We start from the raw sequence: 16,725 nt of genomic DNA, 5'->3' as shown, positions 1-16,725 counted from the left end.
AGATACAACAACAACAAACAAAATATAACACAATAACAAAATAACCAAGACATCCTACTACACGGAGTATGACAGCCACATGAAGCTCCATACAAAAATCAAAACACAACAGCAGCCTATATACAATCACACTTATAGCTGAAGGTTTCTGTGACATATAATTTAAAATCATTAAGTGGGATAATAGTGCTTATCTTCAACTGTTTCTGCAAAGCATTCCATGTTGAAGGAGCATTGAAACGGAAGGCGATTTTACCAAATTCAGATTATGTGTGAAAGGGGGCAAAACTCCTCCTCTGCATATGCTATGAATTTGAATTGCCCCTTGAAGTTAACGTTCATCTGGGAAAACAATGTGCATTATCTCACTAGATTTGTGGCGCAAATCATTTATAAACCTTTGCCAACATGAATACAACAACCAATTTCTAAATATGCCATTTGTGGTACATCGCAATTTCAGAATAAAAGTTAGTTTAAAAAAAAAAAAAGTTAGTTTATATATATATATATATATATATATATATATATATATATATATATATATATATATATATATATATATATATATATATATAGTCATACGAAAGCCTGGTTTTCACTTAGGTCTATTTGTGTTACTAAAAAATATCAGATTACTCAATTGACTGTTCGCAATGAACCACCCTTCAAACAATGCTGCTCTCACACCACATGTTCTCACACGGTGAAAAATACATAGCAGAGCAAAGAGGAAACACATTGACAGACAAAACAGTCTCGGGACTGAGTTTTCAAATGTTGGCATTTTTTAAGAAATCAAACAATAAGTAGCATTTTGTGGCTCTTCAATATGTCGTGACAGATCACTTTATAGCCTCAGTTCAAACTCATGAACTGATCATATTTTCATATTATTTAAAGAACCAAAATTAATGAATAAACATCGCAAAGTGTTTTATGTCAACCATGGAACTCACCATTTTTCATATCCACTGAAGTTACTCTACTCTCCTGTCTGATTTGTGGTTAAGGATACAAGGTAGGGTTGTGAATCTTTGGGTAGACAGTGATTTGATTAGAAGAAGTGGATGACGTATTCGTCCGGTGCCCATTTATACTGTGGTCGCGCCTTCATAGGCTGTCACCAGCCAATGTTATGTAGCGATCGTTAGAGGACACAGTGTCTCATTCCCTTCTCAGGGAACCATGGTTATACATATTTAAACTGAAACATTCCTCACCCTTTATTTCTATGAAATAACCTCCATGAACACAGTGTATGACTTCAGCCAGCTGGAATATATTTTAATGTGGATTTCTTATGATTTTCACCAACATTAAAATGCATTTGAACTATGACTGCTCTCTTTTTAGATATATATGTAGTTGAACTGGAATGCTTTTTGTGTGGAGTGAAACCCATTGGGATGAATACCAACCAATACCGCAGCATGCCTTCTTTTTTGGGCTGATATATTCAGCGGGGATCAAACAGTGCCCTCTTTGAGTTCCCTCTCACCCTGATCCTCACAAACAAGGATGCCTCACATGGCAGGATGAGTTATTTTTGTGATATGCTTACCATACGCAATAGTGTGAGTGAGTGCTTGTGTATGTCTAAAGGAATGTATGTGGTAATGAGATGCCATGCCAATGTAGAGGAATGAAGACGAGCATGCCATCATTGGTTTTCTGTTTTTACATTTCTGAAAGGTCTCTGTGTGTTTTGCACAAAATAGCCCAGAACACACATGTGGGATATGGAAAGTGTTTATGCATGTGATTTATTGAATTAATTATTGATTCCTCAGAGGAAGTGCAGCTTAATATCGTTGTTTTCTTTGTGCTGTGTGTGATTTTGGTGCATGGTTTTAATGTTGGGACGCTGATCTATCAGTTCACTTTTCTCAGTGCTATCTAGCCAGGATCGGCCGCTGTGGGGACTGGGGGGCAGGTCTTAAAGCAGTTATTTGCGTCTGCTGCAGGTCTGTGGCTGGAGGTCACATGAGCCATTTTCATGACATGTTTTGCAACATAAATGGAAATATTGCCAGACTGAGATTATCCAGATATCATATTATAATGCTTGACTGGCTGATGTTAAGAGTGTAATTTCACCCCTAAACCATCTCGATTGGGTTCAGGTATGGTGGCTGTGGAGGCCAGGTCATCTGGTGCAGCACCCCATCACTCTCCTTCTTGTGCCCCGTTTCCAACGCAGGAACTTTACCCAGGAACTAGGGACTTTGGCCTGGTACTCTGTGTGTTTACACCGCAGGAACCAGGAACTAAATAAAGTTCCGGGTAAAAAAAATGTCCCTCAGGTAGCCCCACATTTATGCATTCGATATTGTAGGGGCCCGCCTCGGGTATACTTCACATTCCACGTTAGGTTCCGTCTCACACAGCTTCATCCGCACAGCTTCCAGAAGGCGGACGAGCTCGACGAGCAGTACCACTTCGGTCATCATTCACCTCGTGCATGCGCTGTTGACAGCCGCACACCCCGTCCGCCTGCAGGCACTTTGAGACCGCGTGGACGAATGCGTGGCTGTCTGTGAGCCCTCTTGATGACTAAAATCACATAATGCGGACAGTGCGCGGATGGTCAAATTATTCTTTGGCCTTGGAGAAGATCTTGTTTACGTCAAAACTGAAACCAAGCCATTCACACAGAATGCATATTTCACAAATTTTCTAGAGGGACATCTTCTATTACCCTTGCACTTGCGTCTCACACAATAGAGATGCACGTTTAGAAAGCCATGTAAAATTAAGGTGAATTCAGTTTTTTTCAAAAACATATCTTGAGACTTTATGGTAGGGTTCCCCATCTTATTGCATCTCATGTTTAAATGAAAAATGTACTCTGTGTTATTGGCTTTCACCCCTTTGAATTAAACTATGCATGCACACATGGTGCTGTTTTGTTTATAGTTCTTTAAGCTACCTAATTATAATTGTTTTATAAACATTATTTTAAATATTATGCACTTTTTTTCACAGTCATATTTTCTTATGCTTTGAATCTCCAGTGGCGCAATCGGTCAGCGCGTGGTACTTATAAGACAGTATTCAGCAGAGCAATCTGAGGTTGTGAGTTTGAGCCTCACCTGGAGCAATGTTGTGCTCGCCACGGCTGCACATATAGCATGGCCCCTGCGAAAGGATGACACGCAAATCTGTGAAGTGCTCCATCTTTTGGGTGGTGATGGCGCAGTGGATAAGACGCATGCCATTGGTCGGATAGACCTGGGTTCGAATCCACTGGTTGACACCAATGTGTCCCTGAGCAAGACACTTAACCTCTAGTTGCTCCAGAGGCGTGCGACCTCTGACATATATATAGCAATTGTAATTGCTTTGGATAAAAGCGTCAGCTAAATGAATAAATGTAAATGTAAATGAATAAATGTGCATTAGTAATATTTTGCCCAATGATCCCTCTTGTGGCCTAAGAAGCCAAAAGCTTTTCTTTACCCTAACTAAAATTATGCATTTTAAATTCGAATATAAGTAGAATTTGGATAATATTTAATTACAAATTTGAATTTAGTTTTTCAGCCATTTTGACAGCCCTAGTTCTCACAGCTGCATTGTGGCACGAACTCTCATATAAACAGTAGCTGTGAAGATCGCCGGCACAGAGGAACGCAGAAACTAGTTGTCAGCGCTGTCCTGTGAAAGTACCTTAGAATCTCAAAACTTATTATAGCATATTTTCTATTTTTGAAGGAACTAAGCTATTTACAACCCACAGCTTTACAATAATATAGAGACTGTATGACTAATTCACACTGGCAATCACTCGTACTGGTACTGTGCTAATTTATCTTTAGCTGATCTTTATTTAATCTATATATTTATTTTATCTATATACACCGAGCAGTAATCTGTATGAAATGTTACAAACATAGCTCACTATCAGCAGTTATTTTATCTATGATGTCAGATCGCTCTTTCAATAGGGAAAAATATCTCACCTTTAATAGTCAATCATATTTACAGTACAAACCTTGTCAGTGAACTATGAGGGCAAAAAAAACAAAACCGAAACAAAATAATTGTTCATTAATCGTAATCGAGGTAATATGTTCAATTAATCAAGGTTTTGATTTTAGGCCATACTCGTCCAGCCCTAACAGAGAGTGAAACTCTGAACCACTCAGTCAGAGAGTGTTAGGCAAGTAAAACTAATTCTGTGCCAAACTTATAATTAGCCTCCAACTCAAACACTGGCGAGGAAAATCTGAGAATTTATTAGCCATTGGCTAATATTAGACATCATTTAGTTGCCAGAGTAAAGATTTAGTCACATATGTAGAGGGTGGATATTTTAAACTTTATAAACCATAATCTCTAGCTTCCGCTAACTGTTATACACCTGTAAACAAGAGAGTTGCATATCAGCAGATGACGTAGGACACCGTAAGCTCTAGTGTGAAGTAACGAATGTGGAAGCCATTTGAAGTATGTTTTATAATGCAATGGAGAACAATCAAATAAGGAACATTGTAAGTAAGAAGAGAAAGGCATTTTGTCCAGCACAGGCAGATGGTTGTGATTGGGTTACACTGATTTGAGCTCTGATGTCTCTTTGCCTGCTTCACTCTCTCCCTGACGTGATCCGTGTCTCAATGGAAACCTCATGCATGTGTACTCCTTCCCACTCTAAAAGAGAGAGGAAGAGAGAGAGGGAGGGATCGCAAAGAGCTAGAAAGAATCACATCATCAGAATATCAGCAGAGGAAAGAAGTCATAGCAGGGACCAGCAGGCTTTGCCATGCTTACTCAGAGGAATGGGGCGTGTACCGACTGTGTTCTGGTCGGGAAGGACGGCTCAGAACAGATGGATGTACCGGGGTGTTCCTGCACAATAGGGGACTGTCCCTGGGATTGTCTGACAGGGGTGGACGGCTGTTTATCGGACACTTCCTGCCTTTGGTTCCAGCTCCTGGCCAGGGCATACTGGGGGGATGTGGAACTGGGGCTTTGGGAGGCCCAGAAGAGCGTCTCTTGGCAAAAATTGAAGAAGACATCTCCGAGTAACTGCATGCGGTCTTGGGTAAGGATCTGTGGATCTGCTGTAGGTTAAGAGTAGCAGAACTAAACAGGAGAATACGGGTTCATTATGACAGTCTGGTGCTGCAGCGGGATGGATGGTTTTCACATTGGCAGAGGCTCCCGGCGGTGTATTGAATTACTTGGGGCTGAAGGGGGCGAGGAGGTGGCTCTCATAAATGCTTTGTGCATCACTGACGTCCAGGGTGGTTGGTTATGTCTCCTACATTGAGCCAACATGTAACATATTTTTCACAGCAAGAAGACTGTGTGTATGTGCCCTGGTTTCACGTTTCCGTTATTGTTCCTATGTAAGCAACCTTCCCAGTGGAGCAAACTTGGGATTGAACAGACTTTGGATGGGTAATTGCTCACGTTTTTAACCTAAACACAGTGGATAATTGTTTCACTTGGAGAACAGAGTTGTGGCTAAGTTGTTTTTATGCTCGGAAAAGTGTGTGTGTTTGGGAAATCAAGATATTTCTGTGTTTGCAGGGAGCTCCACTGTGGCTAAAGAGTGACTCATGCTTGCCATAACTACAGGACGCACATGCATATTTGTGCATTTTGTCATGACAACATTTGCAAGAAAATGTTATTGCTTACAGGTTGCTCTGTCATATCTCAGGAGACTTCTCTGAAATGGACTTCTCTGAAGTTTTTCATTTAGCTAACTATCAACCTTGTCTCAAATGTTTCTCCTTATGTTCCTCAAGAAAAATAAAAAAATAAACAATTGAGACAGTTGTTGACGGTAGGGGAATAGAGCTAGAAAACGAATCCTTTGGTCTTTGAAGAATTGATGAAAAACTTTTGAGTTCATTTTGAGATAAGTTTTTGGTATGAGTTTGAGACCATGTTGAGATTTCTAATGAATGTCATATTGCTAGGGTCTTTTAAGATAAAAATTAATAAACATGTGACCTCTGAAATGATGTAATTGCATTGCTTTCTAGATAAACAAAAGAGATCCACCAGATTGGAAGGCTGATCCATAGCTTAGCTGAATTTGTCATGCCAACTTTTCTAGTATTACAAGTACCAATGTAGCTGGAACTTTTTAAAAAACAGATGCACGTGCTAGTGAAATCAGAGCATGTGATGTGATCTTAAATGTACCCAGTGACCAATGGGATTGTGTGTATTATTCATGCTCTTTGATGGACTGGATGGTTTGAATGATGCTGTTTCTGGTAAGAAGGAGTCTCACACAGGGCAGCCATTCACTTCTCTTGGACTTTCCACCATTTAGATGAGAGCTTTTTCTAGATGTATAATTTAACAGGTTAAATTTAGCATTGGAAACAGGGTTGTGTGCCCACCACATAGAGAATATGACTGGTTAATGGTAGGGAAATGAAAAATGAAAGGCAGTGGAATGTTATGTTATAGTGGGTGTTTTTGGAAAACCATGTGTATGATTCAAGGTAGCATTCACAGGTGGACCTTCACATAACTGCATAATTATACGGAAAGATTCCACATAAAAAAAATAAAAAAAATATAAAAAAAACTGTTCGGAAGTTTAGCTCAAGAATATGTTGTGTGAAGAAATCTGGTAAATAGAAAAAGAAGGATGTGTAAAATCATACAGAAATCACTATACACAAGAGTGTACTACATTGTAGTATGCTAGTTTGCCATCCCAAACTTCTCTAACCATTTCTTTGTGAGATTTTTCAGTGGACTCTGTCCAACACTGGATGTAAGTGATTTCAGTCCTGGTGATGTCATTTTCAGGCTCAGTTATGTAAAAGCCCAGCCCAGACTCTAGAGACATCCACAGCTGTCTGTACCTGAGCCCAGCCACAAGCTAAAATACATCCATTCCCTTATAATATATCAATCTCTTGCAGGGCTAGACCACAGTCTGGTCTGTTTGGCAGCCAGAGTGACCCAGAGTCAGTGTGGTGTTGTCAGAGCCCACCACAAACATAAACCCTGTGGTGGAATGGGATCCTACTGTCATTATTTCATAGTGTAATTGACACACGTTTCCTAGGAGGATACGGAGGATGGACTGACATCACCAGCCCAGATGCTACAGTGTGACATAACCCGAAGAACGTTAGTGATATGGGTGTCAAAAAAACTGTGTTGGGATGTATGTGGTACGTTCATACAGTATGTGTTGTTCATTGAACACAGGAAAGAAATGTCTCAGTTGACTCAGAGCATTTTCTGTGTGACCGTCATTGTCATGGCAGATATTTGAGAAGTGTAAAATCATGTCAGTGATGCTTTATAAACACTCACAGGATACACTGTTTCAATACCTTCTGCCCTTAAGAGAAACCCATTGTTTTCTTATGAATAACATGAGAAACAGGGCACTGGAGCTCTTTTCCAAAAACTGGTGAGCTGCCTTGCTGTTTTTCTAAGGCAACAATTTAACCATCTAACAGTGTGCTGAAAATTAAACACATGGGGACTTAACGGTTTCATTAATATTGAGTCAGATATTAGCATTTTGCTAAGCTAATGATTTGGTACACTAATATGCATTAACATACACCGTTAAACACAGTTAAAACACATTTAAATGTTTTTTATCAATACTTACAAAAATCATGACCAGTTGCTAGTGCGAAATAAATGTATTTTGAACTCTAATGAACTTCTTGAATGGTAGCTTGTTTCCTGGGTCTCATGGTTTGTTCATGAGTAACAGTTTATCTGCATATCCTGGTCATAATGCAGTTCACTGCCTGTAAACATCATTTAGTATACCAAGAGTCTCAATGTGAGTGCTGATGTGCCAGGTTAAAAAGGCAAATGTTTTGCTGCTGTTCCTTTCAAATAGAGAGTGCTTTGTGTTATGTTGAGATCCTTTCAGTACTTTTTCACTCTAACCATGTCGGTTTTGGGCCAAACAGATTAGGAAAGACCCTCTGGAGATCATACTCTTTAAATTCTGAGTATCTGAATGACTAATTAACAGGGTTTGTTTTCTTTCTCAGGCTAAACAAAAGGATGGTTGTGAGCATAGCGAGGCATCGGCTCTGTCTCCGGCCGCTGAAGAGGAGAACTTCTCATGGCCGGGGCCCAAAACATTGCACCTACGCCGTACATCTCATGGCTTCGGCTTCACGCTCCGTCACTTCATTGTGTACCCACCCGAGTCAGCCGTGCAATCCTCTCTCAAGGTCAGTCTACAGCAAACATACAAAGAAGTGCAGTCCAGATAATTGGGTCAATTGGTTTTGTCAGTTTACTTCCTCTCTACAATTAATTTAGCTTCAGAGACTTGCTTAAATCTAAATGCTTACCTTTGGTGCTTTTCCTCATACACTAAAAGGGAAAATGTATTATGTTTGCACCTCATTCAGGGAAAAAATAACATCTACCAGGCCTCATAACACCTTATAGTGCTTTTGTATGTGTTTCTCAGCTTTTTCTCAATGTACTCGACTGTGGCTTGTAGAAATAAGTATCTCAGCATATTTTACTTCAGTGTTAAAGCTGAGCAGTCTTGAAAGTGCCATTTCTGTCAGCTTATTCAATTTTTATGGGATCCGGAAACTCTCGTCAGCTGCTGTCAAGCCTGTTGTAAACTATATGCCACATACTCTTGGAAGCAGTGAAGCACTGAAATCTGTTTTATTACTGAAACCAAAACATTTTCATTTAGTCGAAAACCATAAAAAAAAGTGCATTTAATAAGTGGTTAATTAATCAAAAATATTTCATAATCAGCACTCAAGTAAAATTAAGTTGTATAAAATTTAAATTCCACATAAGGCAGTTTTTATATTAATGGTTTAATGATATAGTTATGATTCTACTCCAATTCATTGAAATATAAACTGTCTGTAATAAAAGATTGATTTCATGATATTTTAAATTGTATTAAATAACAACATCACTGTAATGAATATGTAATATAGTGCATGCATTTAACAAATACTACCGTAAAAAAGTTTCTGTTGGTTCTGTTGCCAATATTTTCATGCATCATTTGCAGGTAATTAGTTCTAAGTTAAAAATTCTGGTTCACTTTATTATGAAAGAAACCATCTGACCTACATGTAATGTGACCAACCATTTTTTTCGTTGAACATAATCTTCACTTAATATCCTAATGTTTTTTGGCATAAAAGAAAAAAAAAAAGTAATTTTGACCCATTCAATGCATTTTTGGCTATTTTTACAAACATACCTGTGTTACTTCTGACTGTTTTTGTGATCCAGGATCAAATTTATATTATTTAAATAATACATGCAAGTTGCATCAGGTCAGCCATTTTTGTTTGTAGTATGCATCAGACAGTGAATGAACTGTAGGAACATATAGGTATGGGCTCAAAAGATAAGTCTAACACAAAGTTGACAGTAGGCTGCCAAGTCTCCTCTTCTGATGGCATACCTGTGGATCATTAACACATTATCTAATGCATTTCACTCACAAAAATGCCAAACACAAGCTGCAAAAAGTTGAGTCTTATCTGGTTGACTGGATTTCCACAATTATTGTATGTCTCGTTGCACAGATTTGCGTGGAAAAAGTTCCCATGCTACTACAGTAAGCACTTCCAAGGAAGAACTAATCAGTGTGTTTGCCAGGTTTGCCAAGATAGAGGCATCGAATCAAAGATGTTCAGAATTTATTTTGAGACGCCTATTGAAACACAGTTTATCCTTGAGCCCTCTGTGTTTCAGATTTTCAGATTGTTCTGCTCCTAAACATAAATGGATGTTTAACATGTTGGTCAGAAGGCTGTTTTTCTGGACACACCAAGCTATGAGGGTGACCTGACTTTATAGCAATATTAAAAAAAAAACGACATTATCCCCTTAAAGAGATTAATCTCTGTTCTCTCACCATCACCAGTCTGTGATATTGGAGCATTTAGATAATGCTGTTACCATCAGCTGCTTCAGATGCTGCTTCCTTACAGATTAGTTACTGTTAGCAAACCTGTGATTCACAGTAATCTGTTTGACATATAAAAGTGAGATTACTTTTTCTTGCTACATTAAACAGCTTTTGGAACACATTTAGCTTCAGAAGTGTTTCCAAGTAAAACAAACTGTTGGTTGGCTGGACTTGATCCATCCAATTAGATTTGATTGGATTAGGATTTTTAATGCTTTTATACATTTTTAAACAAACATTTTCATGATGATCATGTGACAATAAAGACTGGAGTAATGACTGCTGAAATTTCAAATGGAACATGATTCCAGTTCCACAAAGCTCTTGATTTCATGAATGTCTTTACAAAATGTTAACTATCTTTTATCTTCTCTCTCTTTCAGGATGAAGACAATAGCAGCAGAGGTGAGTTTAACCGTTCTGTGATCCACCTTCACTGTACTTGTATATTTAAAGGGATACTCCGTCCCAAATTGTACATTTTGTCATTAAACACTTACCCCATGTCATTCCAAACCTGTTAACGCTTTGTTTGTTTTCGGAACACAATTTAAGATATTTTGGATGAAAACCAGCTTGTGGCTTGTGACTGTCCCACTGACTACCTTGTAACTTACACTGTCAGGGTCCAGAAAAGTATGAAAGACATTGTCAGAATAGTCCATCTGCCATCAGTGATTCAACCGTAATCACTCATAAGCCCCTTTCACACTGCCATTCCGGCAAATACAGGGGTAAAGTGTTCCTGCAATTGGTCCCTGGTCACTAGATTTTGCACTTTCACACTGCCAGTGATGACCCGGTATATGTGCGTGCTTTCACACACAACCCTTGAAGATCCCGTAACGACACGTGACATCAGCGCGTGACGTGTAATGTACGAGTCGACAACTCTAGGCACGTTATACTTTCACTGAAGCAAGCAAACGGTCTCGGCGTCAGCGCAGAAAGTGAGTAACTAACCGATCTCTGCTTCATTACAGTTTGCACATATGTTTTCGTCGCGAATGTTGATCTTCCTTCAAAACAGCGGGTTTAAGAGTCGCGCGATAACGCCCGTCATCACTTCGACACGGAATTAGATCTGGCTTTTGTTCACACAGCGCTCGTCCCTGGTCGAACCCCCCAATATTACTAGGTCCCCAACCTGGGTTCAATTCGGTAATCAATTCTGGGACGTCGTTGCTTTCACACAGAAGGCGACCCGGCAATGTTCCGGAAATATTGCGGGTCCGACGTGCAGTGTGAAAGGGGCTATGGTGCTACGGTGATGCGGAGAGACACAGAGGAGACAAATTGTTGAATTAAGTCATTATTTTTGTATTCTTTCTATACAAAAAGTATTCTCGCTGCTTCATAATGTTACAGTTGAACCACTGATGGCAGATCCTGACTATTCTGACTATTCTTTCATGCATTTATGGACCTTGACAGTAGAGATGTAATCGGGCCTTAAAAGTTAGGTCCGACAGGACCTGAGCATGACAGGTTTCGGCCCGAGCCCGACAAGTACATTTTGAAACCTCGAACCTGTTTACAGCCCGACATTATTCAAATGTGCGCACACACACAGCTCTTTTGCCTTTTGTCAAGAATGAGTCATTTATACATGTTTTAACATAATGAATTCATAACTAATGTAGACTAGGCCACTTGGAAGTTGGAATAAAGAAATAAAGTAAGTCCTCTGTAACATCTTAACATCTCAGCATTCTAAATAGGCATAGGCTCATTTAGCCTATAAATAGACCTACGCACCAATAAAAACTAGTCTTTTATTTAACAAATTAAATATTAAATTAAGATGGGTATTTGGCAATAAACGATGTTAAGATAAACGCCCTGCCGGATTTGCTTCTCCACTAGCAGCTGACATTTAATAAAATAATAATTCCAACATTAACGTATACATACTCTGTCCACATTATGCATTTAAGTCTCAATGAATATTTAGTTGTCATTTGAAAAACCTTTACTCTCAGAGATTAGGCTAAGCCTACATGTTTTTGTGGAGGAACATTATTGAATCCACTGTAGATGGCTTCAGCGCGCTCCTGTACTCACTGATTATTATTATTATTAACTCATTATTCTCATTATAAACTTTTCCACACCTCAGACTTTGCTTTAGTTGGTGTTGCAACCAAATCGTAATCGCCAGAGTGTAGTTATGTAGTTTTTTTCGCGTCTTTCTCGTGCTAATCGAAACACAACACATGACCACTCGTTTACCTCGCAAACCGGAGCGCAAGCCCGAGCCCGGCCTGAGCCCCTTGTAAGATGATATAAATTAAGCCCGAACCCGACCGAACAAAGTCGGGTCCCATTGGGTTCGGGCAAAGATCTTCAGCTCTACTTGACATATCTTAAAATGTGTTCTGAAGACGAATTAAGCTATTAAGGGTTTGGAATGACACGGGGGTAAGTGATTAATGACAAATTTTTCGTTATGGAGTGGAGTAACCCTTTAAGGCTTTTCTCTGAGACATTCAACATGGCTGTCTTGGACTGACTGAGTTGATTGTAGAATCAAACATCATAAGATGATAGCCAGAAACAAAATAATCAGATTCATGCTTCATAATGGAGGTTCTCAGAAATTCAGGCATATATCTGCTGTGTCTGTCATGAACTTCAGAGTGAGGTGTTATCTTCATTGGCCTGTGTCTGACCTTGCACCATGTGAATTGCTGGGAATCTTTAATGCTTGCGCCCGGGGCAGGAAAACTCCCAGCTGGCAGTGCAGCGTGCTCTCTGGCGGATGATCAGCTGCGGGCTGGTGTTTGGTTACTGCAGAGGAGTGTCATGACTGTTTTTGGAGTTACAAATCATGCAATGTAGTAGAATCTACACAGGTCTGTTTTCAGTAGAAAAAAACAGCAGAATAAAGATCAGAAGCTTTGAAGTGAACCTGAGGCTTACAGGAGTGATTTAACTATAAGAAAGTTTGGGGCTGAAATATACTCTACATAGTTAAGTAAAGTTTGTTTGTATATGTACAGTATACGAGAAGAGGGTTGCAAGTGTTTGATTTTCACAGTGTTGGTGACCCTGGCAAGGTCTGTCCAGATCTGTACATTTTGTTGGCGGTTTCTTTCTCAGTCTTTCAGTGTTAGCCCCAACATCATGTCCTAAGCAGGGTTGTTTTCCTATTCAATGACAACTCACTGCTTAACTACTATAGGGTGATCCTGAATAGTAACTTTGTCACACCTCTTTTGTTTAAACTACGTTGGTTCAAGAGTATATGGCTGTTGTTAATGAAGTTAATGATTGCAATTAATGTCCGATTGTTTTACACAAAACAACTGAAATAATTTTTTTTTTATTTGTAGGCTGTATATGCTGTTCGTTTAGTCAGCAGCATTCAAACTGGCACTGTTTGTTGACACTAAGGCCTTGTTTACACTGCATTTTCGTTTTGAAATGCATAACTTTTGCTACAGTTACGCCTTGCATTTAAACAATTCTGGCGTTTTCGAGGTCGAAAACTGAGACTTTTGCAAACGCTGCAGACCTTGTTTTAGATTGAAAACTCCGGGGTTGCGTTTCAGTGTAAACGGAGCATAACGGAGACTTTTGAAAATGATGGCGTGGCTGTTGTACCCTTGACGACCGTGTAAACAATGACAGCTTGCTCGTTGTACCAATAAATATGTATAGGTTGAGTCCCCATTCGACCATTCCTAGCATACAGAAGCCATTTAAATAAAATGGAATCTTTCTATACATAGCTATAATTATACTTGCATAATGGTCGTGTGACATGCGTTTTAGGTTGTGTAGTATAAATGGAGATTGTTTCTGAAATGCAGTGAAAATGCCAGTGTAGACGACGATCATTTTCATTTTAAAATGCCATTTTAAAACAAAAATGCAGCAGTCTAAATAGGGCCCAAATTATATAGCTTGAAATTCTAGCATTCCGCATTAAAAACAAAACAAAGCAAAACAAAACAAAAACACAGGTCATTATACACACATTATATGATCTTAAATTATTGGAATACCCATAAGACCTTGAATATTAGCTGAGTTCAGCATCTTTAAAGCATTTATTTGAAATTTCAACAAAAGATTGCATGTTTCTTTAGTCTGCATTATGTGTATTATCTTTAGCACAGAATAAATGCAATAGCTTACATAATGACCACCAGTGGCCTCCATATTTTGAGCAATAGTGGGTTAAATACTTCCGAGCTTAGTTCTTGGATTAACTGTAAAAAACCTGTCAACTTTGCAGTACATTGCCTCATCTTTAGTGTTCAAATGGTCCAAGCATTCCATAGATAATGTGGAAAAACTGTTTCCATCATCTGTTTCCAGCACATTTTGAGTTTCAGTAAATCCATCTGTGCATTAACTTTAATGTGAATTTTTGTCTGCATATCAATAATTTAAATTCATATTTTCTTTAATTGCAAATTCTAAACTTGCATATACATAGATAGTTGGCTTGAAACCCAGCAACTTAACAATATGCAATAAACATTTACTGTATGAATGAATGATCTCTTTGTCCATTCTGGTCAAGGCTGCACCATCTCTCTCTCTCTCTCTCTCTCTTTTGCTGCAGTGTTTGTCACATTTCTCCTCATTCACATCCGAATCACGTCCATCATGACAGCAGGAAGACCTGCTCTGGCTTGCATCTGCTGCACATGTTCGTCATTTTTTACTGCGCACACTCACACAAGATATTCAATATATCTCCCTGCCATAAAAACCTTTTTTATAGGAGATCAGTATGTAAATTCCTGCATACTCACAGTGAGTTTGTCTGTAATAAAGCCTATATAGAGATGTATTGTCATTTTTACACATTTATAAATTATAACATCAGTTTCCCTTCTGGATGCTGATTGTCTAACTGTTTCCAGCTTCAGGCTTCCTTTAATCTTATTGACTTCATCTGAAACTTAATTAAACAATGTTTCAACAATTTTTATTATGTAGTTTTGTAATCATGTTGGCATTTAAGGCCTGCTTTGTGAATCTCGTTACAGCCAAAATTGAAAATAAAAAACTAATTCACAGATAAAATAATTTCAGCATGCTAAATAGTCTTCAGTAATTAAGCACTAATCACAACCTTTAACAGGCAAAGCTAAAGGCATATTACAACTGACGGCTGTGTAGGGATGTTTTCCAGAAGGACTGTAGCGAATTGATTGGCCTTTCAGCGACAGGTTTGGTAAAGAGGTTTTCCTACAGGAAATTGAGCTGCAGAAATTTCTCGTAACCATTCTTAAATGGTGCATTCCAGAGAGCGCTGCCATGGGGGTGTGTAACCTGAGACTCCCTCTCACAAAAACACACACAGATTTATAGTAGTGTTAAGGAAATGCAGCCTGTATGTGTAGCAAACGCCTTCATTTGGCAGCTTGCAGTACTATGCTGAAGGGCAGTACTCAAAAATCAGAGTTCACCGAATGGTTTCTAAGCATTGGTACATGCACTCTAAGGAATAAAAATAAATAAATAAATAATGAAATCAAAAACCTGCAAAAGTTGGACCTTTAGGGGTACAACAGCTTATCACTAGGGCAGTTCCCTCAAAGAGAAACCTTTTTTTCCTTCTTTACCCCTAAATGGTGCATAATAATACTATAATGTGACCTTAAGGTTACATATTACTATTCTAAGTTACTAATATGCACCCTTTAGGGGTAAAGAAGGTACAAATGTGTGCTTTTGAGGATATTGCTCCAGTGGCAAGCTCTTTTACCCCTGAAGGTAATATTTTTGCCCCTTTTTTTCTGACAGCAGTTGATAGGTGATTTCTTAGTGGCCCATGCCAAAAGAACCCAAAAGAACCTGTGATATTTTGGATTCTAGATAGGACTCCGGTCCCTCTCCTTATCTTAGCAATTTGTGCCTTAGTGAACACAAGTAAAAATATATTTTTAAAAAATTAGTTGTTTTACCTAGACAGCAACATAATTGAATTGAAAGTTTTACTGCGAAGTCTTCTGCTTCTCAGATTTTTCTCCTGAGAAAATGACCTTAATAATCTCACGTTTCTATTTTAGAAGAGATCTCACCAATGTCTCAAACATTTGCACAGGTTTAGCTAGATTCAGTCTGTAATACAATATAGTTCAAATGCAATTCTGCCTTCATTTACTCACCCTTATGCTTTTAAAACTGTATTACTTTTTAATCTGTGAAAAAAAAAAATATATATTCCATCCTCGACATCAACTTTTGTTGTATGGGGAAAAAGAGATCTTCCAAAATATCTATTTAGTGTGTTCTACAAAACAAGAAATGATTGGAACAACAAGAAAGTGAGTAAAACATGACAGAATTTTCATTTTGGAGTGAACCATCCCTTTAAATGACAGATTATTTTGCTTTACTAATTACACATCCTGGCGCATTTCATACTGCAACAATGAGTGACATCAAGCTTGAGTTTTTTGCAGTCACTTGCCTGTGTAGAGTTTATTTCAAGTCTGCTAAGAAATAACTCTGGATTTGTCACCAAACAAGATGAGCTAGGATGTTTTCTTCCTCTTTTGCTTCTTATCATTGCAAAGGACTAGATGTTTCCTCGCAGTAATTAGGATGTTTATTTGTCTGACGCGTGTGTGGATGGAGAGCTGCTCTCCACGTGCAGACAATCTGGGTGGAATAGTTGCATGTCGTTCAGTTTGAGCTGTGTATAAACAGCTTTATGGGATCAGTGCTCTTACTGCCTTTAAAATGTGTTTGAAAGAATGAAAGAATTTTTGTGTGTTTGTTGTTTTTGCTTTAATTTTGTAAATCCCTGAATGAATTTCACTTCCACTGAGGTTGGTGTT

At 38.6% G+C, this 16,725-nt stretch overlaps 1 protein-coding gene across 5 annotated transcripts in view; it reads left to right on the top strand.

Moving 5' to 3' along the window:
- Positions 1-16,725, top strand: part of LOC113042162 (rho GTPase-activating protein 21-like) — a 100,227-nt gene that overhangs the window by 45,555 nt on the left and 37,947 nt on the right. For 3 of the 5 annotated variants that reach the window (XM_026200768.1, XM_026200769.1, XM_026200767.1), the window contains 2 exons: positions 8,004-8,189; positions 10,303-10,324. In XM_026200768.1, the coding sequence (XP_026056553.1) occupies positions 8,004-8,189; positions 10,303-10,324 (208 nt within the window). Of the gene's footprint in view, positions 1-3,915; positions 5,048-8,003; positions 8,190-10,302; positions 10,325-16,725 lie in introns of those variants that run through there. The other 2 variants (XM_026200765.1, XM_026200766.1) reach the window with 2 other exon arrangements.

The sequence above is a fragment of the Carassius auratus genome, chromosome 24 (genome assembly GCF_003368295.1).
Source record: "Carassius auratus strain Wakin chromosome 24, ASM336829v1, whole genome shotgun sequence".
NCBI classification, from domain to species: Eukaryota; Metazoa; Chordata; class Actinopteri; order Cypriniformes; family Cyprinidae; genus Carassius; species Carassius auratus.
This window is presented reverse-complemented; position numbering and strand designations above follow the sequence as displayed.